Source organism: Gopherus evgoodei, chromosome 20 (genome assembly GCF_007399415.2).
Source record: "Gopherus evgoodei ecotype Sinaloan lineage chromosome 20, rGopEvg1_v1.p, whole genome shotgun sequence".
Lineage (NCBI taxonomy): Eukaryota > Metazoa > Chordata > Testudines > Testudinidae > Gopherus > Gopherus evgoodei.
The window spans coordinates 7,846,845-7,866,202 of NC_044341.1; the positions used below are offsets into that span (position 1 = coordinate 7,846,845).

General features: G+C 54.8%; 1 protein-coding gene across 6 annotated transcripts in view; it reads left to right on the forward strand.

The window, feature by feature from the left end:
* Nucleotides 1-7,593, forward strand: part of LOC115637511 (protein FAM49A-like) — a 37,799-nt gene extending 30,206 nt beyond the window's left edge. For 3 of the 6 annotated variants that reach the window (XM_030538809.1, XM_030538808.1, XM_030538806.1), the window contains 7 exons: nt 785-921; nt 1,407-1,484; nt 2,065-2,181; nt 3,057-3,136; nt 3,518-3,644; nt 4,871-4,941; nt 6,820-7,592. In XM_030538809.1, coding sequence (XP_030394669.1) covers nt 785-921; nt 1,407-1,484; nt 2,065-2,181; nt 3,057-3,136; nt 3,518-3,644; nt 4,871-4,941; nt 6,820-6,883 — 674 coding nt within the window. In that variant the 3' untranslated portion in view covers nt 6,884-7,592. Of the gene's footprint in view, nt 1-784; nt 922-1,406; nt 1,485-2,064; nt 2,182-3,056; nt 3,137-3,517; nt 3,645-4,870; nt 4,942-6,819 lie in introns of all 6 variants that reach the window. The other 3 variants (XM_030538811.1, XM_030538810.1, XM_030538807.1) reach the window with 2 other exon arrangements.
* Nucleotides 7,594-19,358: the final 11,765 nt, after the last annotated feature.

Sequence of the window (19,358 nt, forward strand, 5' to 3'; positions counted from 1 at the left end):
GCTCAGGGTTTAGCTGATCGCCATATCTGGGGTTGGGAAGGAATTTTCCTCCAGGGCAGATTGGCAGAGGCCCTGGGGGGGTTTCACCTTCCTCTGCAGTGTGGGGCATGGGTGACTTGCCGGAGGATTCTCTGCACCTTGAAGTCTTTAAACCATGATTTGAGGACTTCAGTAGCTCAGACACAGGTCAGGGGGTTGTTACAGGAGTGGGTGGGTGAGAGTCTGTGGCCTGCGTTGTGCAGGAGGTCAGACTAGATGATCATAATGGTCCCTTCTGACCTTAAAGTCTCGCTCACAGGGGTGGGGAGATGGAGAGGCTAAATTCACCGATATATGAAAAATGGATTGGCTAAAAGGGGCTGAAAAGGACACAACAGATCAGATTATCAGCTCTGTTCCAGTGACCTCAGGTGACTGGGTGGCTGAAATAGGCTGGCTCCCTTCCTTCACTGAGCCATCTGGGGGCTGCTCACCTTTGGAATAAGATCAAGAGTATTCACCCAGGAAATAAGCCTGCTGTTAAACAAGAATAAAGAGATTTGCTTCCGACAGCTTGCAGGGAGGGGAAACACCACTGGTGTCCCCCTGGGCCAGGAGAGATAGAAAAGCCCTTGAGTGCGGGAGATGGAGAGGTTATATCCCAGAACCAGCAAGCTAAGTCTGACCTGCTCCATACTGGGGAGGGGGCTGGAGGGGTTAAGCCTGGAGCGCTGGTAATAAATTTGCATTTGCACGGTGACATGACACCCTGCAATGCATCTTTTTTCTCTCCTCCTGCTCCCAGAGAATGCTCTGCGCAGCTTGCTGGAGGCACTGACCAGCCCACCCTATGCCCCAACTCAGCACCTGGAGAGAGAACAAGCCCTAGCAAAGCAGTTTGCAGAAATCCTACACTTCACCCTCACCTTTGACGAGTTCAAGGTAGGGAAGCTTTGCACGTCCGACTGGAGATGGAACATGGGAGCTTAGAAACTCAGCTTTCCCAGGGTCGCTCGGTTGGTAGAGAGTCAATGCTGCATGACGCATTAATAGCCCAATGCAAGCCATGCTGTGCAGGGACTCAATAGTCCCTGGCATGTTCCTCTTTGTAATGCTGAGTTGTGACATGGTGAATTATCTCTGGTTTACTTGACATGCAAACGTCAACCACACGAACCGTTCGTTAGACAAATGGACACTGTAGCTAGCCTACATGAGGTCCTCTGGACCATTCCCACCAATCGCCGCTGGGGTATCATCCCTTACGCTAGATTTTGAGAGTTTTATCCACTCCTCTTTTCAACCATCTCTTGGAAAGCTGCCCCCGAGTTTAACAGATCCAGATCTAGGACCCATTCTGCCCTATGGGAATGTTACCAAAAGCAGCTGATCAGACCTCCAGTCTTCTCTGTCCATGTTTGCTGCAGATGACCAACCCTGCCATCCAGAACGATTTTAGCTACTACAGAAGAACCCTCAGCCGAAATCGCATTAACAATTTACAGGTAAGAGGTTGGTCCCCCTCCCAAAGGGTTTGAGTTCCACCGTCAGAGCAGTGTGGGGATGAAGCCTAGCACAGAGTGAGCATGGACATGGAAGTCTTCTTAGCCTTGCTAGCCCAGGTTAACGCTGGGTAAAAAGCTTTGGGGGTGAACTCTGCATAAACTGCTAGAAAAGTAAGATGAGAGATTCTTGCAGAGGTAGTGGTTGTCACTAGATGCTCTACCAGATGGTTGGCAGAACTAAACATCTTGAGGACCAAGCAGTGGAGGACACAGGCAGTGGGTGGGCCTCTCATAAAGTGATGTGCAGAATGAACTGGAGGATGGCTGAGTTAGGTCCCCTTGACTCCTTGCAGCACCAGCAAGGCTTGGGGTGAGCAAACCTGAAGCCGGTCTGGGTTGAACACCCAAGTTCAGCCAACCCAGACCTGAACTGGGAGGTGTGAGTTGTGAGGTTATAGTCTGGCTCTGTTCAGCACATTCCAACAGGGCAGATTAGGCTGGGCTCAGACATTTTCAGCATTTGCCCAATCCTGTTGGGATTAACGTGTTCAAGACATCTTTCGCATCTCATGTCCTGCAGTTGGATGCCGAGAGTGATGTTAACAATGAAATGGCCAACAGGATGTCTCTCTTCTATGCAGAGGCCACGCCTATGCTTAAAACTCTAAGCAACGCCACAACCAAGTTTGTTTCAGAGGTGAGTGAGCCCCAAAGACAGAAAGAGAAACCAAAAACTGGGAGAAGGGGGGGCCAGAGGAGAGAAATATAGACAATAACCTAGATCAGGGCCGGCTTTAGGAGGTGCGGGGCCCAATTCGAACAGTTTCGACGGGGCCCTGACAGGGATGACTAAAAAAAAAACAAAATCCAAAAACACATGTTCGGCTTGTACTCACTGGGCGGTGCTCCGAGTCTTCTGCGGCAGGTCATTCACTTACTCCAGGTCTTTGGCGGCACTGAAGGACCCAACACCGAAGTGCTGCCGAAGACCCAGAGCATGCGAAGTACCTGCCATTAAAGCGCCACCGAAGACCTGGAGTGCCGCCAGGTGAGTAAAAATTAAAAAGGCACCTCTAGCCAGGAAAGGGTTTCTCACTGGGTGCGGGGCCCTCTTAGGCACGGGGCCCTCTTAGGCACGGGGCCCGATTCGGGGGAATTGGTGGAATAGGCCTAAAGCCGGCCCTGACCTAGATGTACCTGTTGGGTAAACCCATGAGACTCCATTGAAGTCAATCAAGGTGTGCCCAGCAGTATATTTGGCCCAAAGAGTCACCATGAGAGAAAATACGTTGTGAGCTTTGGAAGGATTGCTCCACGAATTCAGCACATCTCCAACATCCCTGATCATGGACGTCCTGCGTCATAAGAAACAGGCGTGTCTAAGCCACAGGCATGGAGAGCTGTCCATTAGCAGCACAGGCAGGGGAGTTTATAAAGTAAGACCAACTGTACAGGGATGAGGGAAATAGCGATACGATGAAGTGATTCAGTTCCTAACTGACACCTCCTCTCCAGCGAGGGGCACACGGGATCAGGAGGCAAATCTATTCTCTCTCTGTTCTCTCCTTTCAGAACAAGACCCTCCCCATTGAGGACACAACTGACTGTCTAAGCACCATGGCCTGTGTCTGCAGGGTGATGCTGGAGACCCCGTGAGTATTTCATCCTGGCCCGTGTGCCTAGGCGCGGAACCCGGGCTGGCAGATGGCTTCTAAAATCACAGGCCAACAGGAAGCCAAGGGGTGGAATTCAAGCACTGTACACTGGGAAGGCCAGGACTAAGCAGTCACCCTGTCAGGAGTGAATCCAGGCAGTGCCTGAGCAATGACAGATCCTTGCAGGTCCCCAAACCCAACTTTTATAGGCACCCATATAGCAGGGGCATGTACAGGTAGAAGCTCTCCCACCTGTGACCGCCCCCCATGGGACGTTCTCTCTCATCTCCCTTCACTTGCCAGCAGCAATAAGGACCCTGAGTCAGACCCTGCCAGACTTCCCTCTGCTTGTCACTTTGACCCCTCTCTTGATTTCAGGGAATACAGGAGCCGGTTCACTAACACCGAGACCCTTCTCTTCTGCATGCGAGTGATGGTTGGAGTCATCATCCTCTATGATCACGTTCACCCCGTGGGGGCTTTCGCAAAGACCTCCAAAATCGATGTGAGTGACACCTTGGTCTCAATAGCTGGCGCACTGCCCAGGAAAGGGGCACTGGGGAAAAAAATCATGAGGGAGTGAAGCCGTCTGAGATGGGGAGTGCCATGGGGCCTACAGGCATAGGTTTGGTGGTTAGCAGGAGCTGTCCTGCTAGCCACCTCCTGCATCAGGGCAGAGTGAGAAAGAAGACATTTAACCTCCACCCAGGTTCTACTGGTTCTTCTGGGCTGAAAAAGCCCATCACAAGTAGCCGAGCAAGAATCGCTCCTGCTCTCCTATCTCTGAGCAATGAGGTCTTGATCAGCATGAAATATGCAAGGGGTGACATCCTGCAGAGCCCAGCTTAGCAAAGCGTTTACTGGCCAGCCTGGGCAGCAACTCACTTTTGGCTTTCCAGGCTGCCCAAAGACCATGAGTCCTACCACAGCTAGATTCCCATCTGCAGTAACGCGCACGAGACACATCCCAGGACAGGAGACTTCATGCACTGCACTCATCCACTGGAGCAGTTGGCAGCCAGCTGACAGACACAGCAGTCAGCCTAGAACACAGTGTGGGCCGGGGACAAATCCCAATCCAGGATTTTATGAATATGGTAGGAAGGAAGCGATGGAGATAAATAGATGATGGAGGAAGGAACTAAGGCTGTCTCAAGACTACACATTTCCCACCACTGGATGCAGCTCCACTGGGGATAGCACCGGTGAGAAATCTAGAGATGGTCAGTCCCTGGTGTTTCAACTTTTCTCACAGGAGGTCTTAGAGGACATTGTGATTAATTTACCAAGGGTCTTGTCTACACTGGAGGTCCCACCACTGCAGTGCTGCAACCAGTAGCAGCAGGGGTGGGACATGTTAAAAAACAGAGGGTGTCTACACAGCAAATGAAGGTGTGATTTCAGTGCTTTAATCTGCCCAGCAGGGGATCTTGGGTACGCATTAAGGTTGCTGGCCCACCATGTCTTCCCTGCTGTTGTTAACCGTTCTAGCTAGACTGAGGCAAAGGTGCTTGTGCCTTCCTACGCTACAATCACCCCTTCGTCTGCTGGGTGGAGACAAAGCCAAAAAGGAGGAGGAGAGAGCAGTCAAGACACAGCTTGGAAGTGTGAGGGGAAGGACGGGCTAAGAGAGGCATGGGTAAGGGAGCTCCTGGTCCCTGCTCCCACCTACCACGTGCTCTTTTCAGTTGAGCGCTGACTCTCCTGGCTCTTTCTTTTTAATCCTGGTAGATGAAAGGATGCATCAAAGTCTTGAAAGATCAGCCTTCAACCAGCACAGAGGGGCTCCTGAACGCACTGAGGTATGTACAGCTCTGTCCTCCCGGACCAACGGCTGCCTTTGCATGTTCCGCGTTGAGAATGGGGGTGGGGGCGAAACAGGAGCCATGGTCACATGAGCTGCCTTTCCTGTCCTTCTTCACAGCTGAAAAGCCTCAAGATTCTTCTTTCCCCTCAGAGCCAGCTCAGATCGCAATTGAGGGCAGGGACTAGGTGGTCAGGTTTGGCGCCAGTTCCCAGTGGAAACACATCCAGGTGGCAGAAACAGCATCGCTAATTGGAGCAGTAATGCTGAGAAGGTGGAAATTCCTGACAGGGATTTAGCAACTGTGTCAGAGAGAGAGAGAGAGACAGAGAGACAAGATTTTCATGGCCAGCTGGGGCAAGTCAATGAGAGTCGTACGTCTTTGGTTACAGTTACACAGTGATTGTAGTGCAGGTTGGCATATCTAGCGAATGTAGCTGGTGCATGGAATCATGGTCATGAAGACCTGGTGACAAAGGCTTGCTGACCCCAGGACAAGCCTGCTAGTGACTCTGGGTACATCCTGAGGTTGCTGGCCAGGGTCTGCGCTGCTGTGTCTTCACTGCTATTGTTGCCCACACTAGCTAGGTTAAAATTAGTGCAGACATGCGACCCATGCTACAATCACAACTTCACTTGCTGAGTAGGCATATTCGAAATCCCTTTGTCAGCTTTGATAAATCGTGTGTGTGTGTGTATACATAGAGATCTAGCAGAGAACGGTCTAACAGGGTTGTGATGGCAAAGACCATCTCTTACTATGCGTATGTGCAGCACCTAACACAATCTCAGCTAAGGCCCCCAGGCACTGCAGAAATACACATAGTAATCATGCTTTCAAGTCCCTGAATCAGCCAGTGCAAAAATTGTATTTCTAGTGCGCGCCCATTGCTCTCTCTGAGGCAATGATAAAAAATGCATGAGACTAGAACTCTTGGTTCCAGGTCCACCAGGCTTCCTTTCGAATGCCAGCTGTAGCACACCCATGGAGGCGTTCTCCCATAGATGTTTAGGTTGATCTCAGCTATGATCTGCTCCCATTAGATAGATCCTTCGGAGTGCTGGTCTCCGACGTATTTGAATCTGGTGTCCGATGCAGCTGGCTGCTGGCCTGGTGGCTGGGGAAAGGGTCAGGGGTGTGTCAAAGAGCATTTCTTGCAGCTGAACTCTGTTCTACAGTACATTTCCCATCCCTTGGATTCGATCCCTTGCCACACAAAGGTTCTCAGTCTAAATCCCACTTCACAAGATAAATGGCTCCTCCAAAAGGGGCATCAGTCCTACCTTGCGTGGTAATTTCCTGCTTCTCTCTGTGCCTTGCCGTTCCCTTCTCTGTCCTGAGCGTTCACTGTTCAGAGGTTCCCTGGTGGGACAGGATTAAAATGTGGCATCAGCGTAAACACCACAACGTGAATGGGGGCACCAGCGGTGCTGTGACTCTCTGTGTGGCCGGGGGCGAGTCACAGCAACCCTGGGTGTTCCCGTTCATCCATGAAATGAGGCTGGCATTGCCCAGTAGCATCGTTCTTGTCCGTCTCTGCCCAATGGGGACACTACACTAGTGGCACAGAGAGAGTAAAGGCTGGATTTCAGAGGCGTTGAGCACCGACAGCTGCAACTGACATCGAATGAGATGCCCAGCACCTCCCACAACACAGCCATAAACACCTTGCCCAAGGCCACCAGTGAGTTCATGGCAGAGCCAGCGTCAGAATCTAGGAATTACAGCCCCAGCCCTGTGCTCAGACCACTAACTCATTGTGCTGCTTCAAGGACACACATTTATTGGGGGGGGGGGTCGGATCATGAGGTTTAATGGCTTGAAAAGCACCAGGTGGACTCTTCCAGGGCATAAATCCCCCTCCTCCGTTTGCAGGTACACCACTCGGCACCTCAATGATGACACCACATCCAAGCAGATCCGGGCCCTGCTGCAGTGAGAGTCTCGAGAGCAGTGGGGTGGGGGCGGGATCTGTCCCGCTGGGGCCTGGAGGCTTCACTTAGAACTGTCAGCAGAAAATTTTAAAAGTTGCCATGTTGCTATAAATAACCATGATCATATTTCTCATTTTGTAAAGAAAGGGAAAAGGGTTTTAAAAAGATAAAAAGACAGAAATACAAGAACAAACTAAGCAGCCCACAAATCCGCTCTCTCCAGCGTCCCCCTCCCCACCTACCTCCCTCCAAAAAAGATCAGTGTCCAACTCTGACAGGCTGTGTGTCACCCACTCCGTGTGTCTCCGTTCCCCCGCCCCCTCGGTGGTGACGTGACATGCCCAGTTCTTAGCCTGCCTGAGCTTGGGCTGGGGGCTAGGAGATGGAAGCCCGGGAGCAGGGGAGCGTCCCCACGGTTCCCACAGGGGTACAGTGTAGGGTCACTTTATCTGGACTATGCCCCCCAAGTGTGAAGGGAGGGGTCCAGGGCAGGGCTGGCAGGAAGCCTCCCTTCCTGACAGATGTAAATAAAGTGCGTGAATTGCTCCAAGGGTCCGGCTGTGACGATGACGATGAAGAAGAAGAAGAAGAAGGCGGCATCATCTTTAAATCCTCTCACACTGAGTCCATTGAAAATAGCTCAGTGGTACCTTTTAGATTTTTAATATAAAAATTAAAATCCACTCACCTGTTATTTTGTACATTTTTGTGTGAAATAAAATAAAATAAAATTTAATCTCTTTATTGCCCGACTGGTGCCGTCTCTGTTACTTGGCCTCGCTGGGGCTTGCTCTACAGGGGAAAGGGGTCACCGGCAACCCCCCCTGCAATCAGCTGTCCATCACCCCCCTGGGCAGGCTGGGCCTGGAGAGGCCAACCCCCAGTGACTGCTTCCCCTGCGTTATAGCAGTGCCAGCCCGTGCTCTAAAAAGATCCACCAATATTTCATCCCCTTTCGGTGCAAAATGTTGACGGCTCCCAACAGCCTCTTCCTCCTGGGCTTGACCCTCTTTCTCCCCTCCCCCCAGCAGAGATGCACCATCTTCCTCACACCAGAGTCCTTGATCTTCCTCCTAAGTGTGGCAACCTGACCCTTTCCACCTGTGCCACTGCCTTCCTGCCGCAGCCGGGAGCCCTCAGTCATTGGGATTTGGGGGCCAAGGATCCATACTCTGGCCTGGGTCCACTCTTGATTCCAGTTGGCAAAGGCTACCACCAGAGTAGCAACGCTGGGCCCTGCAGCAGCACTGGCGACGGCCTGAGTCGCTCCGGTGACCTGTAGCGGGGGGAGCTGGGAGCGGTCCCCGTTTGCAGCCAGGGGAAACAAACTGGACCAGCGCCACTGATGCCCCGGCTCACTGTGGTTGCCCGGCTCAGATCAGCCGGTGTTTGTGCTGCGTCTCTGGTCCAGCAGGTGGCCCCACGACACTATCGGAAGCTGGCTGTGAATTGCATCCTTGCTCATTTGCCCAAGAGCTCCCAGGCCAGAGCCCCAGGAGCCAAGCCCCATGCCCAGATCCGGTGGCCAGGCTCGGTCTCAGCAGCGCCACAGAAATCCAAGCCCTGGGAGCATCTGATGAGACGCAGCTGCCAGAGCTGAAGCCGTCAATTCTCTGTGTGTGTTTGTATTAAAGCAGCAGAAGAATGGGCCTGCCGTTAGGCTGGGGCCGTTCCCGTGAGGCCGTACCAGCCACGGGGGAAAGGTGCGGGAGTGACGAATGGGAGGGAATTTCCACCCCGCAGTCAGCAGTGGCCTGGTGAGAATCAGTGAGCTCAGGGCAGGCCGAAGGCCATGCCAGGCCTGGGAGCTGCCCCAGCTCCCATCAGCTCCGAGCCAGGGCCCCACAGTACAGCCCAGAGCCTCAGAGGCCCCCCGGGGGCGCGCTGGTTGAAATGGAACCTGCCCCATCGTTTCTGGATGTATGGCCGGGCCCAAGGGGGGGCGGGTCAAGGTTTGTATCGACTTCAGCCCCCAACCCATATATCTTTCCAGCCCAGGCACCAGATTCCCAGTCGTTGCACTGGGGCACCCGTCTCCCCCAGCCCCCAGGACCGTGCCCCTCCCACCTGCCCCCCGGCTTTCAGCTCCTGCCTCTCTGTCGATGAGTCTCACCTTGACCTCTTCGGTCTCTTCCTCAGCTGCCTTTCCAGTACCTCAGGCAGGACATTCCCCCATTATCCATCAGCTCCAACTAATCCCAACCACTCCCCCCGCCTCTTCCTAGCACAGGTGACAACCCGCTAGCCCTCTCACCAGGCTCATGACAGCCTTGGGAGCACCCCGCCCCCAACAAGCTCCTCCATGCAGCGAAGCCTCCCCACTCCGAGGGGTAGTTAGCAGTGGGAGTGGGGAGGAGGCCTCACTCCTCTCCACTGCCACAGGCCCTGCCATGCCTGTCTCTGGCCTCTGCCGCCAGGCCAGCCACATCCCCCTGCCCTCCTTAAGTGCCCCTGGCTCCAGTGTCACCCCCGCCTCATCCCGTTTTGGAATCTCTGCTGCTACCTGCATCTCAGCTCCAGCTCCTCTTCCCGGGCCCTCCACTCTGCCTCTCTGGGCTCCACAGCACCCCAGGCCTGCGCAGCCTCCCATTCGCATCCCCACACACACACACTTTCCCACCGCACACACTGCTCAAAGCCAGGCGGAAATGCACTGCTAAAACTGTATGCAGCAAGACAGGCCAGAAACCCTCTCTGGAGCATTTCCCCCCTCGCTTGGCCAGTGCCCCCCGCAGTGCACATCGGGGTATCCGCCCCGTTTCCGCTGCACACTTCTTGGGGCTGCAAACTCACTTTATTCCACGAAAGTGTCACCTAGCCAACTAAGCACATTGCAAAATTGAAAAGAAGTGTGTGCATTGGGGGGGGAGGGGGTAGGCCTTAACAGGAACATTATTTATCAAATCACCAGTTCTGTGTCTGGGACACTTTGAACTGCTTTGCCAAGGGCCCTGTCCTACAACACTGGCCCAGGCAGAGCGTCCATTGGCTACAAGGGGAACATCGCGGGCATCAGCAGCGCAGGATTGGGCCCAGACTTCACCCTGTGGTGGGTCTGTTTGCCAGGTGGAGCCAGTGCCTCGCGCCAGCTGCTGCAAAGACAGCAAACGGCACCGGACTCCAGGAAATAAGCAGCAATCGGTGGGTTATGTTAAACGCAAAGGAGAGTCCCTAAGGGAAGGAAAAAAGTTAAAGCAACTAACCAACCACACAGGCCTGGAGGGGAGGCTCTGGGGTTAGAGCAAAGGCCTAGGAATCTTGGGTGCTAAGCCCTCGGACCCCTGGAGAAGTTGCAGCTACTCCACACCTCGCTTTTCCTCTTATTGCTTGGGGCGTGTAAGTAGCTAAGGACCTCCTACACTTTCAGAAGTGACTAGAGATTTGGGGTCCTCAAGACACCCAAGAGAGGCCCAATATGCAGGGTGAGGAGGCGCTGCATTTTCTGGCAATCTGGGCCCATTGATGGTCTCATGCAGGGCCACCCCCCCAAAAAACCACCTGTCTCTTGAAAATTCAGTCAGGTTTGTAACATGCTCCGCAATCCAGGGTGCTCTGACAGAGAGAGGGACCAAGTCTCAGGTGCATGGAACACAGCTGAGCCCTGCCCAAGCCCTGCCACCCCCCGCTGCACAGACCAACCGTGGGCAGCAGGTGCTGGCGGCTTTCCCAGGGACCCTGCCGCCAAATCTCCCTCAGTCACCGAGCGGCTCCTCTCCCAACCGCCACTCTCGCGCCGCAGGGCAAGAGTCCAAATTCCAAGAGGTTTTTCATTGTGAAAAGGGCCTTCCCCCGGCCAGTTTTGCCGCTAAGCCCCAGAGCCTTTCCCGCCGGGACGCTCAGATTACCTCCCTCCCCCGCCCGATCATAGCAATCCAAACCGGTGCAAACTGCAGCTCTCACTCCCTTTGGCAACCTTCTGACTCCTCTGCCATGCATGAGCTGTTGGCAAGAGCCTTTCTGCTCAGGCCTCCAGCTTCCCTGGCTGTGTTCTTCTGGGGGGCTGGAATATATAGCACATCCTCCTGCCCCACATCCCTGACCCCCACCGGGTTCCATTCCCTCTGCATCACTTCAGCCACTTCTCCACTGGGAGCCAGGAGTTGTGGGCTCTGGTCCTCAGGCATGTCTCTGGCTCAGCTTCTCCAACAGAAAAACGGGGACCCCGGTGCTCATCTGCCTTTGTAAAGTGCTTGGAGATCCCCAGGTGAAAGAATCCAACAAAGGAGGGGCTCTGACCTGAAGGGCGTCCCGTGGTCCAACGCATGGACTGCGGCTGGCACTCTCAGACCGAACGGGTGGCTCCTGAATCCACCGAGGCCTGATTTCCAAAGACGCGGACTTCCTGCAGCTCCCGAGACTGTGCTGTGGGTTAGGGGTGTTCAGCAGCTCTGCAGGCCACAGATGAGCCTACCCTCAAGTGTAGGCTCCCAGGTTTGAAAAATGTGGCCTCTGTTTGTGGCTCATTAAAGAATGTCCCAGACCTCTCAAGCAGCGTATTTCCCCTGGGAATGGAATCGGACCTTGGAACGGCTCTGAAGCTACTGTCACATTCTCCAGTGTCTCACCTGGGTTGTTTGTTTTTTTTTAAGACAGACCCGATTGCACAGAAAACATCAAAAAAATGCGAGTGGAGTAGAACCAAAGCAGACAGCGGCTCACTAGCTTGGAGAGGTGTGAACTGCCCCAGTCATCTCCATGACATTAACTCGGACAGCCGGGCAATGATGTCAGTTAACTATTTCATTGCTCGTGTGAGGAAGGGGTGGAAGGGTCACAGAGTGGCCCAATTCACCTGAACTGACACCTCCTTTTGGTGGGTGGCATGTGGGACGTGCCACACCACTGATTTTCCCAGTCAAGAAGCAGCCCAGCCTAGAGAAAGGAGCAGAGCCCAGCCCAGGGTCATGCTCAGCACGAGGGTTACGGACTGTTTCAAGCTCCAAGTGGCTAAGCAAAGTCTCCCTCTGGAACTGCCTCCCCTGACCCTCCACGTCAGGCAGCTTCTAGCGACCCCAGCAAATCTCTGCCTGCCCAGCCCAGGCTTCCCACTGACACCTCGTGTCTCAGCGGGTCCAGGGAAAACCCTGTGTCAATTGGGCGCAGCTGGCGGAGCTCAGAGCTTGTCTCGAAGCCCAAAGCACAGAGAGGGCTGCACTGTGGGGCAACACGGTGCTCTGGTGTGGACACAACCCAGCCACACCGCGAAACCTGCTCTGCACTGCGGCACGACGGCCTGTTATCAGACCACGGGACTAACGGACCTGCCTTGGCTTTGGCCTGGAGAAGGGGACCCGGGGGGAAGGGGACGCGAGCCCTTCCTCTCCCATTCCTTGGGTGAGAGCAGGTGGGAGGGCTGGGGCTGGGATGAAGTCTCTTGCTGCAGGCCAACGTTTTCAAACAGCTGCCTAGGAAAGTACCAGCCCTGGGAGGGGAAGGAGCAGAGAGTGGCCGGTGGGAGACGAGAATAATTCCTTTGTTACTGGCGTTCCCTGAACTGCTGCTCACTGGGCCTGCAGCCAGGATCCAGGGAGTGTCTCTAAATTCTCTCTGCACTCAAAAAAAAAAAATACCCGGGCTTTGCCGCCAAACTGTTTGACCTGGTGGCAGGTTCCTGCTCCACCAGCAACCATAAATCTGTCCCACCCAGAGTAACAGAACAAGGACCTCCGCTGCCCATAGCCCCTGGGGAGGCGGGGTGCGCCCCAGCTCTTATTGCCGCAGCAGGGAAAACAGTTGGTGTCAAATGCTTTATAGCGCGGGAGCCACACACTTATCTAATGGCCTGAGAGCGCAGGAGAACGTACTCTGCTCCTGCCATAGCCTGCCGGAGGGGAGCTGGAGCCGAGCGGCTCTTCTCTCCCCAGCGACGCAGCCCTCGCCAGCCCAGATGGCACTATCATCCGACCTGTTTTGTGCCAGTTGAGGTTATTGGGGTCAGGGCTCCAGCAACTAGGACGATAGCAGCGGGCTGTAGTGGGGAGAGCACAGGAGTGGTGCTGTAGCCACAGGAGACCTGGGTTCTGATCCTGATCCTTGGGCAAGTCACCTCCCTGCTCTGAGCTGCCGTTGCCCTGTCTGTGAAATGGGGTGAATGGCAGTGGCCTACCTTGCAAAGCACCTTGAGAGCGAGGGATGAAAAGTGCGAGATAACAGCTGGGGATTCATTACTATGAATGGGACGCTTGCCTGGTGCACGAGATCTGCACGGATGCCCCCGCACAGGATGGAAGGAGACCAGGGGTGAAAGTAACTTAATGGATTTGTCGTTACTCCAGAGTCCTGCAGAGGGTGAGGGGCCTCAACCAGAAGAGGCGCGGCCTCTATCAGAAGAGGTGGGGCCTTTAAATCCTGATTTAAAAGCTGTAGGATTTAAAGGGCTCAGGGATTCAGCTGAAGGTAGGAGTTGGACCTTTTAAATCACCCCCGGAGCTACCAGCTGCAGAGGCAGCTGGGAGCCCTGCGGTTTGGGCAGGGGTGAAAGTAATTTACATTTCTTACTCCTATGGTCCAATCGCAAGCAACCCACCTCTCCTACGTACTTCATGGATCCCTCCCACTGCATGACATAGATAGAGAAAATAAAGCTACTATTATTGCTACCAGTACTGTCTATAATAAAACTTTACTATAGGAAAAAGCCTGAAAAAGTGAAAACTCACTGTCACATTTTTCTCCGTGTCTTCCCTCCTCCTCCAGCCAGGCTGTGGACACTAGGCTCCGTGCTTTCTCCCTGCCTGGCACTGAGCAGCAGCTGCAGGGGCTTCCCTCTAGCTTGCAGCAGGGAGACTGGCTGAGGGAGGGAGAAGCCTGTCTCCTGCATAAGAACAGTTTAAACTCAGCTATTCCCTGTGTGGTTCAGTAACATTTCAAAGAGGATCTACAAGCAGTTTGGGCATCACAACCATGATCCTCTGCTGGGGAGGGAATGGGATAGATTTGAACTTGGAAATGGTTCCTGATTTTGATTGTGTTTTTTGTGCATAGGAGATCCCCTCATCCTGGGGGCAGAAAAGAACTGCCCCTGCCATGGTCACACACACCCTCCCCCTGCCCCTAACAACAACTGGGAGTGAAATTAACAAGGATGCCAGAAACGGCTTCTAACCCTGGGGGCTGAACTGCACAGGGAACAGCTGTTCTTATGCAGGCTGCAGCAGCAGGCATCTCAGCCAGTCTCCCTACTGCAAGCTAGAGCCTAGAGGAGAACCCCTGCTGGGGGGGGGGAATGCAGAGCCTTGTCTCCAGCCTGGCTGGAGGAGGGGGAGGGAGGAGAAGAGAAACCAATGTGACAGTGAGTTTTCCCCTTCCACTTGCTTTTATTAGCTCTGGATTTAAGCTGTGCAGGCAAATGCTTGTATTTGTTGTGTATATTAGTATTGGAGACAAGATCCCCTCATCCCGGGGGCAGACAGGGACTGCCCCTGCCATGGTCAAACACACCCTCCCCACTCCCCCCAGCTACTGTGAGTGAAATTAACAAGGATGCCAGAAACCACTCCTAACCCCGAGGGCTGAACCACTCAGGGAACAGCTGAGTTTAAACTATTCTTACGCAGAGGGCAGGCTTCTCCCTTCCTCAGGCAGTCTCCTTTTCTTACCGGTTCTCTGTACCGGCCCGTACCCGCTTACTTTCACCTCTGAAGGAGACTGTCCTGGGCACGTCAGTTACACGACATGCTACCTCCATCACTTTCCAGCAGCACCGCTGCCGTTTGCGTCAGAAGCAGTGGCACACCTCCGGGGCCGGCCCAGTGCATTCTGGGACATCTAGTGCCCAGACACGGTGCTGGGATCAGAGGCTTCCAGGTAATTTCCAACTATGAAACAAAGCATTGTGGGATAGAAACAGAAAGACCCAGGGTAGCAATAAAGCCTGTGGAGAAAGCACCAGAGACAGCAGCAGCTGGGCTGATGACGCCTCATTCTAGGCATTGTAACCAGGCCGCAGAGCCAACGCTTGGCAGATCCACAGGACTGCCGCTGGGCGTGACTGCCGCGTGGCTTGGTAAGCCCAAGGCTAGAGCCAGTGCCTTGTGGTGTGTCAGATGTTGATGGTGCTAAATACCCTGGGAACCACGTCCATGGGGGAGAGGACGCAGACAGCTGAGCTGCATTGGCTCTCCCAAAGGCTGTGGGTTTGTGTCCTGCACTAGTGACCAAGAACGGCACCTGTATCTGAATGCAATCACATCTAGCTCAGGTGTGTGGGGAACATACCAGCCTCTGGCACTGGGCGCATGGTGCAACATAAATGATCAGCAGCTGTTGGCAAAACACAGCGTGGAGGAGGAAATGCTGCTCTTGGGACCCAGCCCTAGAGCAACTGGAAGGAATATGTCAAACAGGGAAGTTGGCACCTGGTCGGGAAACTCCCAGGCATCATGTAAACAGCCTGTTTGTTCCCTCTATTTCGGCCAGGTTTGGGGGAAGGCAGTTGCTCCTTCTGTGCCCCTGCTCTATCTGTTCGTCCTAGCTCCGGGCGCAGACAATGCCAATCAGGAGCATGGCTGAGCAGAAACAGGCCCAGCTCTCTGCCCGCTGGAGACAATCTCAGTACAGTCACGAGAACCACCCCGAGCACTCACGTCCAGCAGAGCCCACAGGCATTGCTCACGGCCACGGCATGGGACTCCCTCGGCACTTGGAGCAGGCACTAAAGGAAGCGCCTGACCCCCATCACTTGGAGGAAGCCAATTCTCACGCGACTAGAAAAGTCCCAGCAAAGATTACAAGTGGGTTTGGGACATCAGCAATCCGGTCTCCTGTTCAACCCAACAAGCTGTAAAATCTCTCCCCCTAGTCAGGAATCAAGGCTGAGCAGGAGCAGAAGGGGTTAAAAGGCCCTGGGCTAGGAAGATCTGCCCTTGCTGAGAGCCTCTCCCCAGCTCAGATCCCACAGAGCCCAGGGCCAGCTAAGTGCAGAGATGATTAGCCAGCCAGCAGCCCAGCAGAGACCGCCCAAGCCAGCCTCTCAGCTGCGGGGTCCTTAGCCTGCTCCCCAGGCCCGCTGCACACCAGGACCCAGAGCCTTTGGCAGCCCGGCTACCAGCTGCCATCTGGCCTAGGGCAGTAGCTGCTGGGAGTCACCACATGCCATCTGGGAGCTGCTCGGTGGCACGGCCTTTGGGAAACGACTCAGCCTAGGCTTCCACGTCCCCAGGATCGTCCCCAGACCTAGATGGACCACGATGCCCGAGAGCTCCTCTTGCTCCCGCAGCCCCTTGGCAGGAGTGAAGCTTCCACTGCTCTAAGGCTGCATCTCATCGCACGGGAGCACCGCACCGTCCTTATCGTATTGAGCCTCACACCACCTCTTGGCGGTGCTGTTATCCCCACTGAGCAGAGAGGCCCAGAGGCCGGGCTGAGTTGTGCCCGGCGAGCCGGCACACCGTGGATTCACTCCTGGGCTTGCCGTGCAGTAACTCACTGCATAGACAAGCCCTAAGTGACTCATGGAAGGTCACATGGGGCAGCTATGGGGCAGCAGAGACTTGAACCTGGGTCTCCTTGAGGGCCAGGCTAATGTCCTACCCACTAAACTGTCCTTCCTCCCCCGCACCAGCCCGTCCCATCTTCAGCTTGCCAAGGATTTGTGATCCCTACACGCTGGGAGCTTCCTGCCCCTGGGATGCACTTGCCAGTCTGGGGTGTCCCTCTGCAACCAGCCCAGGCTTCCAGCCTGAATAGGGCATGCAGGGAACTGCCCCCTGGCTCAGTGATAATGGGATAAGACGCGGCAGGAGACTAGAGAGCAACCGGTGCATTTCTCAAACCAACCCTAGGGCTGGCAATTGCAGCTGTAGCTTCAGAAAGCGTGTGCTGTCTCGAAGAGCTGCACACAGGGAGTGCTTCCGCCGCACCTTTGTTTGCTCTGTGCCGCGGCGAGAGAACCGGCTGCTGGCTCCCAACAAGCTACTGAGCTCTCTATAATTCACTCCTTGTTCCACCTCACATGGTGGGGCTTGTGTCAGCCGCGACTCCTAGCAACCGAGGCAAAGCCCCGCTCCAGTATAATCGGTGCAAGGCAAGAAGTGCAGGGATTGCGTTCCAGCCCTGAGCGGAGCTGGCAGCTCTGGCTGGGCGAGGAGGTGTGATGGGAATAGACAGGCATTGAGACTTGCCCAGTGTTCGGGAAGCTCAGATTGGAGAGATCTGCTGGGCCTGTGAAAGATAAAATCCCAATTTCCTGACGTGGCTCCAGATCTTTCCCAACGTTGGGGGGTGCTTGGACCCTGAGCCGCAGGGTGGCCCCTCGCTAACCCGCGCAGACATGTTTCTATGCGGCTGTCTATGCACGCTGAGCGCACAGGACGTCTATGCACATGGAGATCCAAACACAGCACTGGGAGTCAGCTGCACCCGAGTTCTAGTCCCAGCTCTGCCACTGATTCCCTGTCTGACCTTGGACATGTCACCTCTGTGCCACAGTTTGCCCATCTGGTTCACGGCAATGCACCAAACTCCCCCAAAGCCCGTGACGTGGACAGCGAGCGAATACTGACCGAGTGTGACGAACTGGGAAAGTTCTTAATGTTTTCTCTAAGTACTGTGTTGGTGCCTCAGTGTCCCCATGGCAGTTCTTAAGTATCTGGCAGAGCAAAGGGCCAGTGCACCTAAATGCCTGACACTCTGTCTCCTAGCAGCTGATGGCCTGGGCCCCTCCTCTGCAAAGGTGCCAGCTGAAGGTGTTGGAGACAAAGGGATCAGGTGGCCTCCTGGCCTGGGAAAGGAGCTGAGCAGAGAGGAGGGGCTGGGAGGGGTTGTTAGTCTGGAGCTGGCTGGGGTCAAGGGTGGAGGGCAAACCTGGGGGTCTGGCTCACTGCCCCCAGAATGGACCCAGCCGAGGGGTCCGGTTCGCTGTATCTACAAGCTCTGTTTTAGACCCTGTTCCTGTCATCGAATAAACCTCTGTTTTACTGGCTGGCTGAGAGTCACGTCTGACTGCAAAGTGGGGGTGCAAAACCCGGTGGCTTCCCCAGGACCCCGCTGGGGTGGACTCGCTGTGGGAAGCACACGGAGGGGCAGAGGATGCTGAATGCTCCAAGGAGAGACCCAGGAGGTGAAGCTGTGTGAGCTTCTTGCCCTGAACAAGTCTGCTCCAAGGGAGAGGAGGCTCCCCAAAGTCCTAACTGGCTTGGTGGGGAGCAGTTCCAGAGCATCGCCCGGGGACTCCGTGACACCGAGGACTTCGAAGATGGAAAGCCCTGGATAAGCAGTATCATCACTAGTCTCTCAAAGAGCGGTGTGTGCTTCAAAGAGCAGCCTTCCCAGTCCAGCAATGCAACGGCAGCAGCAGGAGGCGAGCGCTGCTGCTAGTTGCCCCTTGGCGCTGGGGCATCGATGTTTTCAGCACACAAGTCACGAGCAGATTGGAGAAGGGGATCCGGTGTCAGGAAACAGCACCGGGAAATCCTCAGCACTGGTGCCATAGGGTTGGCAAGGCAGTGACCTTACTGGAATGCACAGGCAGTTATTGCTGGCTGCATTATTACTACAAGTCCATTCATCTGTCTGGTGCCTGAACTCAGCTCCGCCTTGTCACGCCTAGCGGCGGTTTCCTACTATTCACGGGTGCTCCAGTCTCAGCTGCGGGAACTCAACCCCCATGGCAAAGCTGCACAAAAGGCCTCGACTTGGAGTCCATCCACCAGAAACCCCGACCCCGACCCCAACCAACAGCAAAGAAGCAGCAGGGCTGAGAATAGGAGTCTGATTTCCCCCCTATTCCTAGTTTAGAAGGGCAGTATCTGGAGAGACCCAGACACACAGGGCATCTCCTTCCGCCCCCTCCCCAAGTTGGCATAAGAAGAGTTAACATTGTCTTGCTGGATACAGGCACAAACCAACACTAGCCTGCGTGGTGGAGTGGGGTGGGGGAAGGGGAGTGGCAACACAAGAGACACCCTTGGCTTGGACTCCCGGAGAGTTCCCTGCTCTCATGCCCCGTGTAAGAAGGGAAGCTGAAGCAGTGCTCTCGTTGCTATCTCCTCCCAGGTCCCGGCTGCAGTAAAATCCAATTCGAGAACTAAAGATCACACAAGCGGCGCTGCTAATCCACGGTCAGTTTCAGTTTGTATCCTGCAGCTGCCATGTGTCTGCACAAATGTGCCTCCCCATGTGACACCAACCCCCAGACAGCCTCCTACCAGGTCAGAGTCTGCCGGGGCCAGGGACCAGCCCTCTCAGCGCGGGAACCCTCCCCAGGTGGGGCACATTGTATCACCAGGCAGCTGCCAAGTGGGAATTAAAGGGTCGGGAAGGCTGAGGATTGGTCCCATGAACACCTGTGCACTAGATCCTCTTCCGACTTCTCTCCATTGACTCCAGCAGGATTGGCCCTACAGAGATGAGAATTGGGCCTAGTCTCTCAAACCTTCACCCCTCTTCTCTTCCCCAGGCAACCACCAGACGATGACACCAAAGGGGAAAGAAGCTATCTCCTTCCACATTCAAGGCAGACTGGACAGCATCCTGAAGACA